This window comes from Typha latifolia, chromosome 9, assembly GCF_019914945.1.
Source record: "Typha latifolia isolate L0001 chromosome 9, TyphaL0001v2, whole genome shotgun sequence".
NCBI lineage: Eukaryota > Viridiplantae > Streptophyta > Magnoliopsida > Poales > Typhaceae > Typha > Typha latifolia.
The window spans coordinates 8,881,395-8,904,486 of NC_133094.1; the positions used below are offsets into that span (position 1 = coordinate 8,881,395).

Here is a 23,092-nt window from a genome sequence, read left to right on the forward strand (position 1 = left end):
TCGTTAAAGCAATTGAGCAATATTTAGGTTCACTTCTGATGCAAACCAGGTCAGATCGGATCATATCATGAGGACATTAGGCTCGACAAATTATGCTTGTTTATCTTTTAATTGATTCATACTTATATAAACCCTTATGACAAGTCTAGTTAAATCATATAAGCTACTAAGACAAGTTCAATTAAGTTATGTAAACCTCTAAGGCAAGTGCTAGTTCGAGCCGTATAAGTCTTTAGGACTAAATCTGAATAGAACTCATTGTATCCAACTATATATAGAGGGGTTGAGCTTCTTTGTTTATGAATCTAAGCATCTAAGCGAGTAAAAGTAAGATAATCTAAGAGTAGAAATAAGTTAATCATAGTCATTTATTTTTCTAGGAGTAGATCTAAGTTAGAAAACCTATTCTACCTCCAACCCATAGCCACCCTACCTTAGGTTGTCCACTACCACCCTTGCCCGTTCGCCACCCTCCAATGACCGTCGCAATGTCGGATATTTACCGTTCTATTCCGTTCTGACCTTGCTCTACTATTTTAATTATATCTTTTCATCTAGATATCCGATTGATGTAAAACTAGAGCCATTAGAATCCTATCTCGTGAGGCTATCACCACTTAAATTTTTATAATTTTTTTATATCTAGATCAATCCAGATCTGGTCTGTAATAACTTCATATAAAATTCCTAGTTCCATATAAATATTTTGATTAAACTCAAAATCAAGTCTAGATTAAAAAAAAAGCTGATTAAGCACAAATCATTTAAGGCCTTGTTCACATCTAGAATAGGGAGAAATAGGAATAGCAAAACCTAATTTGTTATTCCTAAAATGATGGTTGTATTCTAGGAATAGCTATTCCTATGTTTACCTGTATTATGGTGGAATAAGTGTGTAATAATTATTTTTGATGTGATATAAAGTTAATGAAATGATAAAAAAAATTACTATAATACCTTTCGATTTGATTTAAAATAGATTGATAGAATAGAGAGAGAGAAGCTTATAATATTATAAGTATGCAATGCATGCATGAAATATTGCATTATCGTGCTTTAAGCACCTACCAACGCGTATTACTATAGTGGGAGCGTACATATGCATTGTGTGCCGGTATATATGTAATGTATTATTTTTTAGCAAGCAATATTAATTATTATTATGTTTTACTTATCTACAAGCAACTATTATTATGTTAGAAGCATACCTATGCATTGTGTGCTGATACTTATATAATGTATTACTTTTTGGTAAGCAATATCAATTATTATCATGTTTTACTTATCTACCATCACCTATTACTATGGTGGGAGCATACATATACGTTGTGTGCTAGTACGTATATAATGCATAACTTTTTTATAAGCAATATCAATCATTATCATGTTTTACCTATTTACTAGCATTTATTACTATGGTGGGAGTGTATCTATGCATTGTGAGCTAGTACGGATATAATGCATTACATTTTAGCAAGCAATATCAATCCTTATCATGTTTTACCTATTTATTAGCACACATTACTTTGGTGGGAGCATATCTATGTACTATATGTTGGTATGTATGTAATGCTTTAAAATATTAGTTTATTTATATTAGTCTTTTCTAACATTTAATCCTACATATTTTCTAGTCAAAAATAATATGTTATATTTTAAATATTATTATATTTAATAGAAAAAATTTTAAAATTTTATTTTACATGGAACATATATTTTTTAATATGCAAAATGAGATTATTAATAATATTAAAATATTTGTACTTCATATGTTTTATTTTAGCTTAAAACATGAGATTATTAATAATATTATATTATTTTTTCCCAAATTTTCTATCTTATTATTTTTAAAAAAATATTTAATTAGATTAATACATAGTTTAAATAGTAAATATATTATTTTATCTATGAGTTAATATTTAATTTGATAAAATATTAGTTTATTAATATTATATTTTTGATGTTATAGTATATATAAAAATAATTTTAATAATAAGATAATTTATAAAATAATTATTATATCAATTAAATAGTACATTAGAATTTTATAATATTTATATTTACAAAAAATAATATTTAATAATAGTAATACTTTTTTTAATGTGTTTATTTTTAAAAAATATTAAATTATTGACATTTATGCTGTTTAAATTAAATTTTATTTATTTATTATAATAAAAAATATGATAAAGAGAAAAGAGAGAGTAGAACGGAGTAATAAATTATGATAGGATGTTGATAAGATGTTTAAAAGAGAAAAGATAAATGATAAATTATAATAATATTTATAAGAGAGGTTGTAGTATAAATTAGTAATTGGGTTAGTATGTGATATAAGATGTAATTTTAATAAATAATATTTATATTCCAGAATATGGCTATTATGATATTTAGCTATTATTCTGAAATAAGGGGTTGTATTATGAAATAAGAATATTTGTTATTCCTGAAGTGAAGTGAGAGGGGCTTAGGAATTTTAGTCTTGAATCGCATGAAACTACGAACTCTTAGGACAGTCTAGTTCATGTTTGACTACGTACAGAGTGGCTTGAACACACGATGGTAATAAAATATTTTACTATTTATAAATAGAGCTTCTTATTTGCAAAATAATAATAATAATAAATAAATAATGCCCTAATATTTGATAAATAGATATAATTTATCTTGACCATCAAGTTAACCTAACTATAAAACGAAGTAATAATACATATTTTGTGCTAATTCTAAAATAAGTATTCATCTTTATTATTCTCAAAATAAGGCAATTATTTCAAGAATAACTATTATTATGTTCACTTATATTCTAAAATATTACAAATCAGATTTGGACTGATCTGAAAGTAAGAAAATTGTGATATTTTATAGTGGTAGCCTAGTGAGTTAAGATTCTAATAACTCTAGTTTTACGTGAATTCGAGGTCGAGATGAAAAGTTATAAATAAAGCAATGGAAGAAAGTCAAAACGAGATAGATCGGTAAATATTCGACGTTGCGGTGGTCGTCGGAGGATGGTGGTGGTGATAAGCTCTAATACCACTTTGATAGGCTCTGATACCAATTAATAGGTTATCAACCCAAAGATAGGCTACGCATCCGTGCAACTGTGGAAAAATATTCGTCAAATATTCTCCGGTAGCAGAAAATTACGAAACCAATTGGGTTAGATTCGTACTTCTTGATCTACAACTTTTATATTTACGCCCTTCACAGATTCGAACTGTAGCAAGGATGACAATACAGAATAACGCGGGTGATGATGGTGGTGACGGGTGGAGTGGATATTAGGATTATGGATGGGTATGGAGATAAAGGTGGATGGTGGATGTAATTAAGGGAAGTACACGAAGGGAACAAAGTGGTTGAGATCCCAAAGAAGAGGGGTGGCTCGACAATCGAGAGAGATTAGAAGTTAAGAGAAACCTTGCCAACTATAGAGGTGGAAGGATAGTCAAGAGCGAGGAGGGAGATTACGGTAGATAGATGATAGAGATGCAAGAAATTAATATTCCAATAGCATAATGAATTTAGCTGTTATTCACATATATATAGAGGCTAGTCAACAAGTCCTAAAACAATGTAACTCTAATTCTAGAGGATTCTCGTCGATCACGTTCGAACACGCCCGATCGCGTTCGAACGCACCAAAAGATGTTCTCTATAAGTGCAAACGTGATATAGGCGTTCGAACTCGCTCGACCGCATTCGAACGCATAATATGCATTCTCTGTATTTGCGAACCTGATGCAAACGTTTGCAAGGGCGTTCGAACGCGACCCCACATGTGTTCGAATGCGACTTACAATAATTTTTTTTTAATGAAAATAAACAACTAATGCGAAAGAAAATAATCCTAACTAAACGTATCAGGTGGACAACCGTAAAGTAGGGTGCATCATGGCTGAGGATGATAGCTAGGGCCTGGGAGCTCGAAAGGGTTCTATAGTTAAGATTTACTTCTACGAAGATAAAGACGATCTAACGCCTACAATAAAAAATAAAGATGATAAGAATAAAATAACTTAACTCAATGATCAATTTCACGATAATAAACAATGACTACTCCTATTTACATGAGTAGAGTCATAGCGGATCGAATCTACATGTGGATTATCTACTTTATTTGAAATTCAAAGCAATAAGATAAATCTAATAAACTATACTTAATTTAACCTATTGTCAGATTATAACATAAAATAATTGTATAATAAAGAGATCCATGACATTTTTTTAAAATATCGATGTGCACATCGTTGAAAATTGCAGCGTATATTTTACATAAGTAATGCATATATATTACATAGATGATGTGTGATGTTTTTTTTTAAATTTGAGCGTACTTTTTGTATAAGCAATGCGTACAAATTAAATAAGTACTGCGTGGCTTTTTTTAAAATCTCGATACATATTTAAAAAAAAAATTAGAGCGTATATTTTAGATAGTCAATGCGTATAAATTATATAGGTGATGGGTAATAATTTTAGAATATTGCCGTCTTTTTGAGATTTGTTAGGATTAAATCAGTAAAAAAAGTCCGAAATTGTAATTTAATAATTGTTGCAAATTGCCCCAAGTTCAGTACTATACAATTGCAGCTTAATTCTACCAACAAAACCGACCTTGAATCAGACTACTGACTTCCCTGCGTTCTCCACGTGGCGATCACCGATCTCCGCGAAAAACTCACCCAAATTTAAATTAAGGATCCTAAACTAATAATAGAATCCTAAGAATCAAAAGCCGACAAATTAATCCAATCTCAGATCTGATACATCCAGCTCACCCCACGTGTAAAACAAACACCATGTGTCCTATCCGCACATCTCCTTGTTTTTTCTGTGGGTAATTCTTCCATTCCGCCCCCTTTATATATCTTTATTTTAATGTCGACCCTTGGTTTTCCCTAAACCATGGAAAGTACGGAATTAACAATTACGATTGTTCTAGTTTATCGAACATTTATAAGGATGAAACTAAAAATAGTTTAAAAAAAGTTGAAGGTGAATTCCAGAATACACCGATAAGTCGGGGTGTGGAATGAAACATTCCTTCACTATTTGTGCAACTAACGGACTCATATTATTATTCAAATAACCCCTTTGCTTGCTTTAATTCCCCTTTTACTCCCATCTCCTCCTTCTAAAAGTTTCATAGCTAATTTGCTCTCTTTTTTTATTCACATGGCGCCGTGCCGAGTAATCGATCGCTGGAGTTTCCGCTCTCTCGTCGGCGCCTACCTCGACCTCGCCATCGCCTATCTCTTCCTCTCCGCCGCCGCCCTCGCCTTCCTCGCCTCCAAGTTCCTGTCCCTCTTCGGCCTCGCCCTCCCCTGCCCCTCCTGCGACGGCCTCTTCGGCCACCCCGACCCTCACGCTAACCCCAACCCTAACCCTAACCCTACCTGCCTCCAGTCCCTCCTCGTCGATTACCCCACTGCCAAGATCTCCGGCGTCCACCATTCCGTCCGCACGCGACTGCCCTTCGATGGTTTCATCTGCCTGGAGGGCAACAACGAGGATGGCTCCACCTCCTCCTCCGGCTCCGTCTCCGCCGCTCCCAAGACGCTGGAGTCGGCGAGCTCTTCCAGGACCGCGCAGGGCAAGGGAGTCCTCTGTCGTCGCCGGCGCCGATCATCTCATCAGCTTGATAGCGGAGCCCCGACTATCCAGTTGAGTTGGGAAGGGGATCGGACTCCACCGTCGGAGCCATCGGATTCTGATAATGATACGGGATGTGATCGATTGGAAAAGTATGAGGGCGAAATGGAGGTAGATTTGGAAGTTAAGGTGAGGAATATGGAGCGGGCGCTTGAAGAGGAGCGGACGGCGCGCGTCGGCCTTTGTCGGGAATTGGAGAAAGAGCGGAGCGCTGCTGCGGGTGCTGCTGATGAGGCCATGGCGATGATCCTGCGACTCCAGGAGGAGAAGGGGGCGATAGAGATGGAAACGCGGCACTATCAGAGGCTGATCGAAGAGAAGTCTGCGTACGATCAGGAAGAGATGGCAATTCTCAAGGAGATAATTGTGAGACGGGAAAGAGAGAAGCATGTTTTGGAGAAGGAAGTCGACGCTTACCGGCAGATGTTGCATAAGACTGGTAAGGATGGGCAGCAACCAAGAAACATTGAGCGCGAAATGGAGATGACAATGGAACAGCAGCTAACCTCTTTCTTTGATTCGTCCGATGATCCTGGCGTAATCCTGAAGCAAATCAGTGACTCCATAGAAAAGAAAGGAAAGATGGTTAGCCAAATGTCATTTGTTGATGATTCTCGACAATTACCTGCAGGGAGACGAGATCGCAAAAGTTGTTATGACAGTGCATCACATCCCCTGTGCTTGGTTGACGATCCAGATTATCATGCTAAGGATGATCATAGTGTTGAAAGGCATCATCTAGAAGTGCCAGGCACTGGAGATGAACAATATATGGAATTTCAGGAGAAGGGCATGGTGACTATGGAAGTTGACCCATTTCCATCTCAGAGCCAGGAACCTAGTCCTTCTGTGGGACATCGAGTCTACGACGGAAACTCACATTTAATTGATGGAGATAATGTCACACCAGAGAAAGAAGATAGAATGAGACTTTGTTTAGATGGCTTCTTTCACAAAAATGGTCAAAATGTGGACAAAATATGTCATGATTTATCTTTGGAAACCGATTCACTTGTACATGATGTGCATGTCATTGATGACAAAATAAACCTGAGTGACAATGATAATGTGGAACATATGGGACAACATCCAATTTCTTGTGGTTCAGGCATATCAGCAAATGACCTTGTGGGACATGAAACATTTAGAGCTAACATTGTTGATTGTTCATCTAATATAACAAGGACAAGTTTGATAGCACTGGGGATCAACAACCGCAGAAGTTGTTCGGATATGGCAAATTGGATGAAGTTAGTTGGCGTATCCTGTGATAGAGCTCCACATGATTTAAGGAGGAGCTCGATGTCTGCTGTTGATGGTGAAAAACTCAGACTTCAAAATGAAGTTGAGCTCTTAAGAGAAAGGCTGAAGATCATCCAACAAGGAAGAGAGAAGTTGAGCTTCTCAGTGGATCAAAGGGAAAAGGCGACTTTCCAGCTGCAGCTCTTAGAGGAAATAGCATGTCAACTTAAAGAAATTAAGAAAGCAACAGCAGGAAAAAGTGCACGCCAGTCTTCTTTACCTCCTCTGTCTTCTAAGGTTAGCCATTATAAAATGACTGAAGTTTCTTTGGTGTTAGGGTTCTTAGAACTAATCAGGCATTAGCGTAAATTTCTTGATGAATCTTGCTCTCTTTTCTGTTGTGTTTGATTTTATAACAACAATCTAGATGCAACTTCTTTCTCTTGACTTTCTGCGAAAAGTTATATTTTCCAAGGTAATTTTCATGCTATTATATATGATATTTCCCCTTTATCCACATCGGATGTCCATGTGCATGGTGATATGCTTCCCTTTTCGTAGTTGAAGTTTAATCCTTTCTCTAACCCTTTTCTAATCCTGTCTGAAATGGAAATATAGAACAGGGTTGCGTCTTGCATAGCTACATAGGCTAAATGACTTCATTTTTGAACCATTTCGTCTTTTTATCCTATTCATTTAAATAATTCAGTTGGAAGGACTTCCCATATCAGCATCTCATTGTATTAGGTTAACTAATTCATTAGACTCTAATTGTCAATAAGGTGTTTAAATTAGATGTCCAGTTGAATTATATATATATATATATTTATTATTTTTTTTTTTCTGTTGATAAAGCAATTGAGCTTCGAGGGTCCTGTCTATCTCCTTGTCCTTGGCATCCATAGACTTCTACTTCTTCACATTTGAATTTAGATACGTAATGAAATTACTTACCTTCATAACTTATTCATGAACCCTGCAGCTCCTGAGTGTATTTGAAGATTTTGATGTCTTATTCTCATTTGATAGGTTGAAATTTTATTTCCTCAAATAACTGAAGGGACTGCAGATTTATTGAGCAACTATTCTTATAAATAAGTAAAAATAGATTGTGTCCTTGGTTTACAAATTGAGGGAGCCTTGTACTATCATTGTCCTTAGGTTTTCTTCCCCCTCACAGATACTTCTCAGATGTATCATGTGCTTGCAAACAACTAAGATGACTTGCATTATGTGATCTTTGTCCAAGTAGAAAGAGCTGAATATTTCAAAACTGTTTCCAAACTATATCTATCTTATGTTTTTTTGTTTACTGTTAGATTGGACTTGGTGGGTTTTGTTCTTCAGTGTCCAAACCAGAAACCTTTTGTTAATTCTTTGCCAACAGAACTATTTTAACTTTAATCATGACTTTTAATTATTGGGTTTGTGAGAAACCATCGCCAATAACATTGTTCAGATATTAAAAAAAAATAGAAACCATTATTCTCTAAGGGCTTTTAGAGTTTGTGGGTGAGTTAACATGGGAGTAGGAAGTCCTAAGCTCGAGTCCGTCCGAGCATATCTATCTCTTAAGAGATAAAGATCTATCCATTTGTTTTGCATTTATTTTTTGGGCCTAGCACAATGTCTTGAGCCCAAAAGTAAGGAGGGGTGATAGAACATAAAAATAAAAGATTAAAACTACTATTCTCTAACAATTTAAGCTTTTAAAAAAATTAAAAGTTTTTTCTTAGTTAGTATGGTATTAAAGCAGAAGTTCCTGAATTTGAATTTCACTAGGTCTATCTTGATAATTAAATAGGAAATACCTATGTCTATTTAAGTCAAGTCCACTTTTTAGACATCTCAAAAATGTCTCAAACCTAAAAGTTATGGAGAGTACTAGAATATAAAAGAAAGAAACAAATTCTCTAAAAGTTTTAAGTTTCTAGAATAGTTGGTGAGTATACGATTTCTCAATTTGAAGGTACTTTAAGTAAAACAAAGCTTATTAAAGCACTTTCACTCCCCTTTGTATGGAAAACTTATTCAAGCAGACTCCGGTAGAAACTAATCAAGTATCAACATTTCTTTTCTTTTTTCTGCGTAACTGATTAGAGGATTTTTCACTTTTCCAAAATTTGATAAGTCTAGGAGAGAGAACTTTGACTTGAAGGTGTTTACCTACTAGAATAAGTATGCCTGCTAGGATTATGCAATGTTGACATGCCAGAGGGTCGAGTTCAAATGTGTCAATGTAGTATGTTTGTTGACTTCACTGACTTATTTAGGCGTCAGCACCAAATCATATTTGATGTAGAAGCATAAAGGCTGACACAGAAATTGCAGATAAGAGAATTGTCAATTGGTCTTGATGTCAATATTTTATTCAAGCTTAGTATAGTTTAAAATACTTTAATTAAAGTTACTCGAGTTCTTTTTTTCTGTCATTAGTTATGGCAATTTTACGTGTTTCTTATAATTTTTCATTTGTTTATAATTAGGCTTGTTTTAATGTGTTTTTGTTACATTTTATGATACCGATATGGGTAAATTCTCTTTTGACCTATTCGAACTAGGAAACTAAATCTGCCAAGGAATTCTCACCATCCCTCATTAAAACAAAGGTCTCCTGCAACAACCATTATCATTTAGTTGCTGAGCAATTAATATAAACTAACATTATGAAAGACATGTAGCTTTGAATATGTTACAAAACATATTCACGTGTTATGATGAGAAATTATCAAGTATGCTATTGCTACGGGAGCATATGAAAGTATCAAGCTTTGGGCTGATTAGACCCTCTATCATTGATCATCTTATACCATAATTCACTAATGGCTTGCCTGAATGTTCACACTTTTATCATCTTCCCCTTGTGAAATTCATTGCTTCCATTTGAGAAAGCAATGGTAAGAGTTGATTTGCCTCATTGATTTGAACCCCTCGGATCATTCTCCTAAATTTAGTTTCCCCATATCCATTGATTGTTCCTGTTAACAAATATAAGATCTTCATCTAATTATAAGCAAGAACCTGAAAATGTACATAACAATTTCTTAACATATGGCCTTTAAAATTTGTGTACTAACAAATTTCTAAAATGAATTTCAGTAGAAGTGAAAGCAATATCCAAGTGTCCTTAGTTTCTCCAAAAATTTGAGCAATTCTTTTTATCTTTCAACTGGGATACCATGATGTGACCCCTGGAAAGTTTTTGAATAAAAGGAGGGGATTCACAGATTCTCCAGATGTAGAGCTTATATGGCTTTGGTACGAAGTATATTACATACAATGGAAGTAAACATCTTGGTAACAGAAGCTTCGACTTTTGTCTCAGTAGTCTTTTGGTGGCATGTCTCTGTCCTCTTCCCCATTACTTAGAGAAAGTGAGCCACAGGTTTAGGTACAATGTACTATAATTACCACCAGGATAATTAGACGTCCAACCCGTAGTTGCAAATGTAATGAACCAAATTGCTCCTTAAAAGAGAAGATATTTTCCTTTCTGTTCCGGAGAACATTATGAAATCCATTTAGCTAGAAGAGAATTTTTTAAATCTGTAATCGACAGATTACCCAACACTTGATTGTATTTTAGTACTTTTTATACCTTGCCTTAATTTATCAAGAGCAGATTCATTTGCTTTCTGTATTCTATATGAGAACCTGATTGTAGGTAGTATGTTTAGTATGTGTAGAGAAAAGCCTACAGGATAAGGTGAGGCCGTTAGTACAATGATATGCTTTTCAATTTTTACAAATGCTTTCTGAACTTAAGTAAGGATCAATTAATCTGCACAAACTTCAATGAGAAATAGTAGTGATTTAACAAGAAAATAATTTGATGTTGCTTATAACATGATGTTTTACTTAGAACCAGAGTTAATGTTGGGAAAGCATCTAAGATTTCTCTGGGTATGTTGTATGATTGTATCCTAGTCACCACCTAATATAACAGGTATCAATTGCTTTGCTGTAACAGTTACCTGGAAGACTTTTGCATTCTCTTTGCTATTCTCTGAAACATTGAATCCATTTCAGGTTGCAGCAATAGAAAGAGTTTTTACTTGTGAGACCTTTCGTCCTTGTTAAAAGAGGAATCTTTAAATTTACTCTTTTCATAACTGAAAGTCTCTGAATTAATTGTCTTTTGTTAGCCAATGACGTCTTTGCTATGCATCAGATAATGATACTAATATTTTTAAATTTACTCTTTTCATAATTGAAAGTCTCTGAACTAATTATCTTTTGTTAGCCAGTGACTTCTTTGCTATGCATCAGATAATGATACTAATCATTACCAATGCTGCTGCATGTTGCAGGCTAGATCAAAGAGAAGGCGCTGCCGCAGCGCCTCATTGGGATTAAATGAAAGCACGTAAATTGTAATAAGGTATTTTGCCATGCCAGTTGATGACGTGCTTCAGAAGGGTATGATTCCTTTATAGTTTATACCATGGCAAAGGTATATTTGTTAATATGGTGACAGGTAATTCTCCAAATATTACGGCTTCCCAAGTACTTTAATCCTTCTTAGTTGGGCTGGCTCTACCATGAACCATTGAGATACAGTTACCGGCATACTGATACATCTACTTACCACTGAAATAGTAATTTCCTATAGATACTTCGACGTGAAACCTAGCAGTGCACAAGGAAGCCATGAAGATAGCACCTAACTTGCAAGTAGTGCTCTCCCTGCTTTACTTTCTTGTAAATCCTCAGTATTCCATTTGTCTATCATATGACTAGCAATAAGATCTGCAAAGAAGTAATGCCTGAAGCATTGCTAATGTAATTCATTTCTGTTTCTAAAGAGTGCAATTTCTTGTGCTTTACTATGCGTGAATGATAATTGCAATAATTATGGAACATCGATCATACTATTTTGCTGGAATATGTAGAGCAAAAATTGCATTGGCCTGCCATGCAAAAAAAGTTTACAAAATTTGTGATCGCATCTCCATTAGATAATACTTGATAACACATTTTAATCAAAAAAAGTTTTGAAAAAGACTTGACATCACATCCAATGTGATTCATTGTTTGTGTAAGTGCAAAATTATATAACCACCGGTTCGTGGATTTAAAACGCTTTAAATATGATTTATAATTTAAATGTAATGTAAGGTCTAAGGCATATAACTTGTAGAAAAATGTTCACTAGTGAAATTGAGTTAAAATGCAAGTGTTCAGTTTACAGGTTAGTGCATTGCAAACAATGCAGTGCACACCTCGATACGAAATTAACATAAGCTTTCTCACCGAATAAGTTGGGTGCACACCTCTGCTAGTGAATTAGACACAGGAAGTCAAAAACTGGTTCAAACTTGGTGATTCTATTTGGGATTCCCCTGGGACGAATCAAGAATGTTCTAATATACTTATGAAAGGATGTTAGAGATTACATTAATAGAGAGTACTCAAGGGAGATTAAAGTTTAAGTGACTTAGAATTCTAGTTTTCTTAAGGAGCTTACTTTCTAACCTAAGTTGACGAGATTTAATATGTCTGTTGATTGGAGTTCGACTATAATGTTTGAAGCATCAGAAGAGTTTAAAGGACAACGAGCACATCTACCATCTACTAAGGTTGATCTACATTGCATTTAGTGCAATCAATCAATGAGGAGCAATTTATTTGACCATTCGAGCTAGAGAAGGACAATCTGTCTTTGACCTTGCAGAGTATGATGAGAGTGGTTATAAGTAAATTTTATATTTACATTTGATTGTGAAATAAATTTTTTCAGAACGTTGATTGGATATGTGGTTTTTTTTTCTCTCTATGCGAGAGATTTTTCTATGACATAAAAATCGTTAAAGTGTGTTTGTTGTGGTTTTTTTTTTCTCTCTATTCGAGAGTTTTTTCTATGACATAAAAATCGTTGAAGTGTGTTTGTTGTGCTTTTCCACTTCTTACTCTTAGTTTTTACATTTTGACTCAAATTGAAACTTCCATCTTCTACTTGATTTTAGTTTTAGAGCTTGATTCTAATTCAGTTTTCTAGACTAATTTAGATCTAGTCTTTGACCTTTTGACTTTTCTAATTTGACTTAGTTTCAATTTTCCATATCTCTCTCCTAGTAGTCTGGGTTTCTATATCCCCCTCCAAACTTCAATTTCACTATTCAGATATTATGGGCCTAAAATACGTATGTTATTGTAGACTAAAATTATGTAAAAAAAAAAAAACTTTAGAAACTTCTTAGAATCTTATATTTTGATAATTTTCGTTTGATTTCCTACCAAAAAAATGTAATTAGCTAATTAATCAACTAATTTATAATGAAAGGAGAAAATGTAGGCCTAATCCATGGATTTAAAAAAAAACTAAAGTCACAAGAGGCTAAAATATGGTTCCTTATTATCATTTATTTTAGAGCAAACTACTCTATCATATGGTTCCTCATTGCCCCTCTTACCTTATTGTAAATTATCATGTGCTATAGTAGAGTGGACACAAAGCTTCAAAATTAGATCATTACAAGCAACATATTTTGTTTGGCAGATCTAATGTACACAAACAAAATCCAATATGAGTTAAGAGACAAATCAAAGATTATTTTAGCAATGACATTATCAAGTGCATATAAGTGTAGGTCTAAATGAACGGTCATGAACTTATACACTACAAGTTAAAGCATGGGACATATCATAAGAGATCCCAAATTGGAAAAACCATGTCAAATCTTAATGAATGCTTTTCCACCTATTCCATTGCTTTAGTATACTAGTTAGGAAAAATCTAGCAAATGACGAAAGAAAGAAGTTACCGTTTTTGCATAGTGGAGCATAACTAGAGAACTTGACTAGTAAGGTGACGAGATTGGTGTTGGAAATCAACAATATAGTAGAACTCAACTAGTAGGGCTTCGAGATTGAAGGGTCAAAATCAATCGCAATATGAGATCGAAATCCAAATAGGCAGTATTCTTCCTCGACCAGTGGGTGATTTGAGAGGCTATTATGGTTTCATACAATTCAGAGTTCGTCGGTTAGGGTTTGGGCTTTCTTCCTAATGTTGCCACTACATGTGCAATGCGATAAACTTCTATGCCTAGTTTAATATTGAACTCACCTTGTAGTGTACAACTCTATGACTGCCAATTTAAACCTACATCTACATGCACTTTATAATGTTATTGCTAAAGTCATATGCTATTTTTCTCTTTATCCCTATGTTTTGTAATTAGTTTTACTTAGCCATGTGTTATAACTGGTAGGTTGTTAAGAGTTTGTTAGCTTAATTATTAGTGTATAGCCGGTAACTTGTTAGAGTTTGTTAAGATATCCTACTATTTAGCCTTTGACTTTCTCTTGTATTTGGATAAGATTAGTCAATAAAAAGCTTCACATAATTTCTCCTCTCTTGTCTCAATATGGTATTAGAGCACTAGTGTGTTTCCTTCTCACGATCAATCTCTTCGTCTTCTTGACTTCAATGTTAATGTTTATTTCACTAAATTGAAAACTATTTGGTGGGAGGAACTTAGTAATTACAGACTTATGTGTTTATGTGAAAAATGTGTTTCTGAAGGGACTAAGGCTTTTACTGATCATTATCACATGGAGACATGGAGTATATGATGTCTTTTTTGACGGGGTTTCATGACTCTTATGCTCAAGTCATTAAGAGATTTAGATCTAATAATGCTCTAGAGCTTCAATTCACAGATTTCTTCAACTCGAAAGGAGTTCTTCATCAGTTTTCTTTTGTATGGATAGACCTAAACATAATTTGGTAGTGGAAACAAAGCATCAACACCTCCTCAATGTGGCTTGTGCACTATTCTTTCAATCTCAAGTTTCTATCAAATTTTTTGGAGAGTGCATCCTCGCTGCTACTTAATCAACATAATTTTTTTCTTAAGTTTTGAGAATCAAACTTTTTTCAGTTTTTTTACAATACTTCTTTTGATTATCATTCTCTTAGGGTTTTTGACAACTTATGTTTTACTTCTACCTTACCTTCTCATAGGATAAAGTTCCATTCTAGAGTTGTTCCTTATGTGTTTGCTGGCTACCCACCAAGTATTAAAGACTATAGACTTTATGATATTCGATCTAAGTCTTTCTTTGTTTCTCGTGATGTGATTTTTCATGAGCATATCTTTCCTTTTCACAATATTTCTCATTCAGATGCTTTTATTGATCCATTTTCAAATTTGGTGTTGCCCAAACCAGTACTTGAAATCTCTAGTTCCTCTTCTTCTATTCCTGGTTTCAACACTAATGCTGTTACTTTAAATGATCATACTTCTCTTTTTAATAAATCTTATTATCAATTGTCTCAAAAACTAATCTCTGATTCGGTTCCTTTTCAAATAACTGCTAGACATATTAAACCTTTATTTTATTTGAAAGATTTTTGTTGTAACTTGTTAGTCAAAACTGTTCCACATGCTTCTTTTTCTTCTTTATACCCTATCCAATTACCTTTCTTACGATACTTTGTCTCCATCTGTAACACCCACTCCAAAAACACGTGCTCCTCACATGGTAGAACCCACATGGTTTCTACGTGACCTGATGGTCAATGTTTGTACATAATATATAGGATAAAACCTAATATTTTCACAAATAAAAATAAGTTAAATGAAGTTTAAATTACCACAAATTGCAACAAGCCCCAAAATACGTATCTATACACCTCATCAAAAAAAATGCCCGCGTAGAGGCTAGAATTCATATAACTTATTTTACAATACTAAAATAAATAAAGAAAAGTATAATTAGATATTCACCAGCTCCTCCACAGACTCGGGGTCATCTACTAATTTGAAAAAAAAAATGTTTCCACCAAAAGGTGGTAAGCATAAAGCCCAGCAAGTATACATCTTTAAAGTAAAAAAATATGATAATGAAGGATGTCACATGGAACATATTTATGCCAACATGATTATGGTAATGTGTCCATGCAATATATTCATATCAATAGCTTACATGTATTAAATAAAGAACACATGATATGTATCATTTAAACTATCAAATCCATAAATAATTTATACCAAGCTTGTTAGGTTTTTATTGTTGGCAATTGTGTACAAAATATTCTAAGTATATTTTTTCATGTATATGAGCTTTACACAAATCTAGAATATCTCTGGTTTGAAGAATTGCAAGATTATTGGAGAAAAGTCGTTGAGTTCACACCGCGTTTACAAACGCGATCGAACGCGGGTACTGCGTTCACACAGATCGAGAGCTGTGTTCACAAACACATTCAAACGCGGAATCTGCGTTCACACAGACAAAGAGCCGCGTTCACAAACGCGTTCGAATGTGGGTACTGCGTTCACACAGACAAAGAGCCGCATTCACAAACGCGTTCGAACGCGAGTATTGCGTTCACACAGACCAAGAGTTGCGTTCACAAACGCGTTCGAATGCGGGTACTGCGTTCACAACCCTACTTTGTGCTTTGGATTGATTTTTTTTTGGTTTAGTTTGCGTGTTTCTTTTTTATTATTTCTTTTCGTTTCTTTTTAGGTTTTCTTTACTATGAACTTTTCTTTTATTTTAGTTTCAGATTTGTCAAGAGTTTTTGTCATAAAAAAAATTTGATGCACTCCTAAATTCAATAATATACTCTTGATATATAAATATGATTTTTCTCTTAATTATGGGTTATGATAGTCAATTCTGTCATCTTGCAGTATATTATATCATTTCTGATTTGTTCACTCTCTCGACTTCTATGATAATTAAACTAAATTTAATGCACTCATAACGTGTGTATATTCTTGAGTGAGCATGACATCATGAAATTTTTTTTAAATAGCTCACTATTAACGTTGATTTGCACAGTTTGACATCATACTTAGTCATCACAAATGCGTTCATAAAATATCAATGAAAAAAGGCTACAATGAGTTTGTGTGAAAGCTATCTTGTTTAGAGTCCAATTTGACTCAGTACATTGCTTGCAAATTAAATAAAATTTTTGATGTTTGTGAATATCTTCTTGCACATTGTTTGATATGTACTACAAGAAAAAAGGCTACCTACTCGTGTGTGAAAGCCATAATTGCACCTATATGATTTATGTATAAAAAATATTACAGGAAAAATTCATGTTCGGTTATGGAGAATAAGTCGAAAAGTGCAATTAAATACTAAGTCGGTTTGACTACTGTGTTGTATCATTATTTAAATAGGAAAGTTTATTTAAGAAGAATGTTTCATGTTATCTATGCTCACCTTGCATATGTATATTGTTATGATCAATCAAGATTAATTTAATTTTGAGTGATGCATTATAATTGTTAATAATATGCTTTTGATGATTTGATTGATCTGTGTATGACTTATTTCATTCGATTGTCATATTCTATGTCTTGAATCTATTTTGAATGTTTAGAGGTGCATCTCCAAAAAGATTTTTTGATTTTTTTTCTTAGATTTTTTATTTAAAAAAAAGGGCGTTCGAACGCAAATTTTTGAGTTCGAACGCGGTGACCGGCGCGTTCGAACGCGCAGACTGGTGCGTTTGAACGCACTCGAGAATTCTTTATATATTGCGTCCGAACCCAAGAGTTTTCATCTTCCATCTTCCAAACCCTAGAAACCCTTCATTTCCATCAAATTTCTCACCACAAACCCTTTTAAAGGGTAGTTCTCCTCCGGATCTAGCATCTTTCAGCCGAATTTCTTAGTTTTTCTTCACTTTTGCGAGGTATGATCATCCATCAATTTTCCTATTTTTTATTAAATTAAGTCTCTTGATCTTGATTGATTTCGTGCGTTTTCGAGTTTTGATCACGTTAAAGTTACTATCTTGATGTTTCTTGTGTGATTGAACGTGATATCTTAGCATTTTCAAGTGGATGATGGATTTTATTTAGGGCCTTCATGATTTCTTGGATTTTTTTAATTTCTTGCTATCTTTTTGTTTGCTTTGGGCATGTATTGAATTTTGCATCTTGTTATTTTCTCAAGAATGCCTAAAAAAGCTGCAGTTTCCAAGAAACCTAGGCCGCCTTCCTCACCTACTTCGGCTCCCAAGTTTTCAACATCTACGACTGCGGGGCGTTACAAACATAATTTTGGCACCCGTCCTGTTATCTGTGAATGACCCATGGTCATTTCTGATTTTTCTTTTTAGGGGATAGAACATATATTTACTAAGCGAGGATGGTTATCGGTGTGTGGGATGAGCGGGACTGCTTATGTGGAAATTGTTCGGTGTGTGGGGTGTCTATATACTTGGACTCAGATGTTATTCGCGCTGAACTTCGTCTTCCTGATGGTGAGTTCCAGTATCCAACGTCTGCTCCACTTCCAGATGTCGATGAATATGCTGGCACTGTACTGATCAAAGGGGAACGTTGGAAGGGAAACATGATGCCGCATGCGAAGCTGACGTTCGTGGCTCGCATGCTTCACCTGTTTTGTCTATACAATGTCACCCCCAAGACTCGACATTCAGTATTAGTCTGGATCGTGCATTCCTTCTTCATGCAATGTTATCTGGAGTCTTGGTTGATTTGGCTGCGGTGATCTATGATTCAATACTCACAGCTACACAGAAAGAAGCACCTCGTGAGGGGTTACCGTTTGGCATCTTTATTACAAATTTGTGCACTTAGAGTGGGGTGCGTGTGGATGCTTCGGAACCTTCCCTTACTTCGCACAAACTGTTGGATCAGATTACTCTTAAGTGGAGTCAAGCTCACAACTAGTCGTCTCCTCTCAAACCGTCCTCTTCCGTCGCTGGTCGTTCATCGCACCTCGATAGTTCTGATGATAGCTCTGACGGTGACACATCTCACTCTAAGGGGGAGTTACCACAGTACTCTGATCGATTCGATCAGCTTAGTACTCAAGTGCAGGATCTCCATTCGGCAGTGAATGATTTACGAGCTGAGAAAGCTCGTCAGGGGACTGTACTTGACTCTGTGTCGACGATTCTTCAGCGTCAGTTTCCTTCGAGTTCCTAGTCTTTGGCTTTTGTGTCAAAAATGGGGAGAGTGTCTAGGTGTTTAGGTGTGTAGGGGGAGCATGGTAATAGGGGGAGTTTATTAGAGTCTTTAGAGTCTTTATAATCTTGCTTATAACTTTGCTTGGAGTAATTGTGAACTTTGTCTACTTAAGTACTTTTGAACTTATGCTCCATTGATAAATTGTGTTTGGATTGTTTATTCATTTCAAGTTATTTTTACTTGATCTTGGATTGATATATGTTTATTTGCAGGGATTGATTGGCAAAATATTCTAGATTTGTTGATTGCCCAGTTTGAAGTCTTTGTAATATCTTGTAACCTAGGTGTTTTGTCACAAATTGCCAAATGGGGAGATTGTTAGGTTTTTATTGTTGGCAATTGTGTACAAAATATTCTAAGTGTATTTTTTCTGTATATGAGCTTTACACAAGTCTAGAATATCTCTGATTTGAAGAATTGCAAGATTATTGGAGAAAAGCCGTTGAGTTCACACCGTGTTCACAAACGCGTTCGAACGCGGGTACTGCGTTCACACAGACCGAGAGCTGCGTTCACAAACGCATTCGAACGCGGAATCTGCGTTCACATAGACAGAGAGCCGCGTTCACAAACGCGTTCGAATGCGGGTACTGCGTTCACACAGACAAAGAGTCGCTTTCACAAACACGTTCGAACGCGGGTACTGCGTTCATACAAACAGAGAGCCACGTTCACAAACGCGTTCGAATGCGGGTACTGCGTTCACACAGACAGAAAGCCACGTTCACAAACGCGTCGAACGCGGGTACTGCGTTCACACAGACCGAGAGCTGCATTCATAAACGTGTTCGAACGCAACCTGAAGAATTCAAGTTGTCGCGTTCGAACGCACTCGGGCCCGTTCGAACGCACCTGAGATCAAGTCATGCCGTTCGAACGCACCCGGGCTGCGTTCGAATGCACCAACGAAGTTTGATAAAATTGGACTTTTGTGAGTACAAATAAGACTTGGATTTGGCTCTATCTTGGAGATCATATATAAGGATTGTGATGCCCTATCTCTAGGGTGGTTGAAGAAGCATTATTGAAGGAGACTTCTTGAGGCTATATCGGTTCTTCAACTAACAAGGTTCCACTCATCATTAAAAAGTTAATCTTTCGTCCTAAGGGTTATCTAGACGAAAGATCAATCTCGAGGGTTACTGAGGTTGGACTTCAATCACGAGAAGCAGTGAATCGTGGGGTTCTAGCGAGCAAGACTGAGAAGAACAAAGTCGTTTGGATCGACGGGTTGTTTTGTGAGTCAGTCTTGTAACTGCTACTATTCTAGTGATTGGTTTTGATCCGAGTTTGGATCCGTGGTTTTTTCCCATTTGGGTTTTTTCATGTTAAAATCTTGGCGTTCATCTCTGCTTTCGTTCTTAATATTTCTACGGACTTTTACTTAAGCGAACGAGTGCTATCATTGCCTAGTATTTAGATACATACTTGTGTCTAGGGGTTTTTCAAAGCTCACACTAAGTCATAGCCATAATTATCATAACATGCTCAAACAGCTATCCATCACATAATAAACATAGGCTCACATATTATCTCAAACATCGACGAGGAATAGACAACTAGCGGTAATATCACCCGTACATGTTTGGCGACGTTGCATATGATAGGTTGTCTGTGACCACCAGACTAAGGACCCCAGTCGTAGGTCCATCATTATCAACATTATCACCGCTTTAGTAAATCATCGCACAGAGCAGAATTATTACTTGTAGTTGAATCATCGCATAGAGCAAAATCATCACATACAACGGGAAAGAGCTCACAACTTAATAGACACCCTAACCCTACGTCATCGGGTACCACTAGGTCTACGACCCCTACCTTCTAATCATAATTTTAGATCACCTAGTGTCTAGTCTTAGTATTCAATAGTATTACGCTTGCTCAAACTGGCGCATGCAGTGCCAGATAGTCCCCTCATGACCTCACGACCTCAAGCATTGGCCAATATAAATATAGGTAATAAATATACACTCTGCCCCCTAACCCTAGTCTAAGTAGGTAAACGGGCACTAGCAAGACGAAACTTAACTACAGGGTGATACGTGCAAGTGGTGCAGTGATTAACATCATCAATCATAAGACATGCACATCAAATATCATAATAAAAAATGCTCCTATAATCCATGAATAGCTATAAAGTAGTAAATTAAATATAATTATGCTAAACAGTGAATAAACATCTACCTATGTATGATATGAATGCGATAAACTCATAGAGTAAAACATCACTTCAATATTACATTATTTCTAGACTATAGAGAATTCACTTGCCGGACATTGCTTCCAAGTTAACCAAACTGCACCATCGGATCCTCTTCGTATGGTAACAGATCTACCAATATGACGAATATAATTGTCGATGAGTAACAATAATCCTAATTTATACAATTAATTTAAATAATAACGATAGGTTGTCAATCGGATTTCCATGTTGGGTTACAAGCATAAGATCTTCTAGTCCCAAACTATAGTCCACAATTCCTAATGGAATATCACTAACCCATGACTTGAAAGTGATGCATGTAACAATCTAATACTTGGTATAAAAATTTATTAATATTATGATTTGAATTGCCAAACTAATATTTTATGTTTAATTAAATAATTAACCCTGAGTTAAGGCATAATATATTATTTAGTGAACTAAAGTAGTGATTAAAATGAGGTACTAATTAATCAGCTACCCTCAGTTAATGATGTTAATGATGATAAGCTAAATAATTATTTAATGCATATTTTACATTAATAACAAATATAACAATTATATAAACTTAAAGGGAGCTCATACACCTAATGTTATGATTATAATAGTGATGGTACAACAATAAAAAAAACAACATAACATCTAATAGTAATTTCCTTAATTAATAAAATTGTAAGATAATTTTTGTTATGAAAGTAGCTAGGACAATAGAAAAAAAATTGAAAAAAGAGTCTATGTGGGGCACGGCCTGCAACCCAATACCCAGGCAATTAAAGAGAAATGGGTAAAAAGGCCCACCCTCAAACATAGAAGAAATTTCTGCTTGCTCGAGCAGAGAAGGAGCAAAACATAATAATGAAGAGTGAAAACATGGGAAAAGGGAAACGAAAATTCTATCGACATTACTGTCGCCGGTGACTCCGCGACGACAAGCCCTACACCTAGATAAAAGAAGGAAGAATACTCTATCTGAGGTAGCTTGAGATCAACACTGATAAAAGTCGAAAAGAGCTCATAAGATCAATAATGAGCTCTCATAGTGAAATTTTACCAAGGAATCTAGGGAGCCAACAAGGGGTACCAATACGACGATGACAACAGGGAGAAGATATTCAGGTAGACATGCGGTTGAATGGGGGTGACAAGCCAACAAATTTCATTAGTGAAGATAAGGTACAAAAGAGAAGTTAAACACAAAATACTTAACAAAAATAAAATTATCTTATAGAGATGATAGATCACATACCAATGAGTTCGATGGTGGTCTCAAAATAGTGTAATGATGCTCCATCGACAAGTAATCATTATTGCAAATCTTGGTTGGGAAAGGAATGAGTTGGAGAAGAAGAAATGGAAAACAAGGAGAGTCCCCCTAAAAGAAATGGGAGAAGAATAATAAGAAAATAAATCTAAAGTTTTAAAGATGATAAATCTGAAATCTAATTGGGCATTTCGGATGTTTATCTCACCCACAAAAATAGAAAAACATAGAGAGTGGGGAAAGATGATACTGGCGCACACATTTTTTTTGCACGGGATGTTACACTATCTCGCAGTACTTTTATTATGACTGTTTTCTCTAATTATGAGCCACAAATTTTCCATCAAACTATTAAATTCTCACATTGAAAAGATGATATGAATTCTAAGCTTCAAACTATGGAAACAAAAAAAACTTAGCTTGCTATATCTCTTTCAAAGGGCAAACATTTCATAGGCTGCAAATGGATAGACAAGATTAAATATAAAATATATGGTAGTATAGAAAAATATAAAGCTAGTTTAATAGCTAAAGGATATAGTCAACAAGAGGGTCTTGATTTTCTTGTGATTTTTTCTCCAGTGGCTAAACTTGTCACTGTTAAAATCCTTCTTGTTATTGCCTCTCTTAACAATTAGCCCTTGGTTCAACTAGATGTTAATAATACTTTCCTCAATGGAGACTTATTTGAAAAAGTCTATATGGATCTTCCGTTGAATTTTTCTTTATTACAATAGTCTACTACTCAGGGAG

General features: G+C 35.1%; 1 protein-coding gene and 1 long non-coding RNA gene across 2 annotated transcripts; one reads left to right on the top strand and one right to left on the bottom strand.

Moving 5' to 3' along the window:
- The first annotated feature begins 5,129 nt into the window (after window positions 1–5,129).
- On the top strand, window positions 5,130–11,771 carry LOC140795625 (uncharacterized). Its single transcript, XM_073148310.1, has 2 exons — window positions 5,130–7,197; window positions 11,211–11,771. The coding sequence occupies exons 1-2, from the start codon at window positions 5,182–5,184 to the stop codon at window positions 11,268–11,270; spliced, it is 2,076 nt and encodes a 691-aa protein (XP_073004411.1). The 5' UTR covers window positions 5,130–5,181; the 3' UTR covers window positions 11,271–11,771.
- Window positions 9,317–22,690, bottom strand: LOC140795626 (uncharacterized). The gene is made up of 3 exons (XR_012110326.1): window positions 22,548–22,690; window positions 22,325–22,450; window positions 9,317–9,878 (listed from the first exon to the last, which is right to left on the bottom strand). It is a non-coding gene; the product is annotated as an uncharacterized lncRNA (long non-coding RNA).
- Window positions 22,691–23,092: the final 402 nt, after the last annotated feature.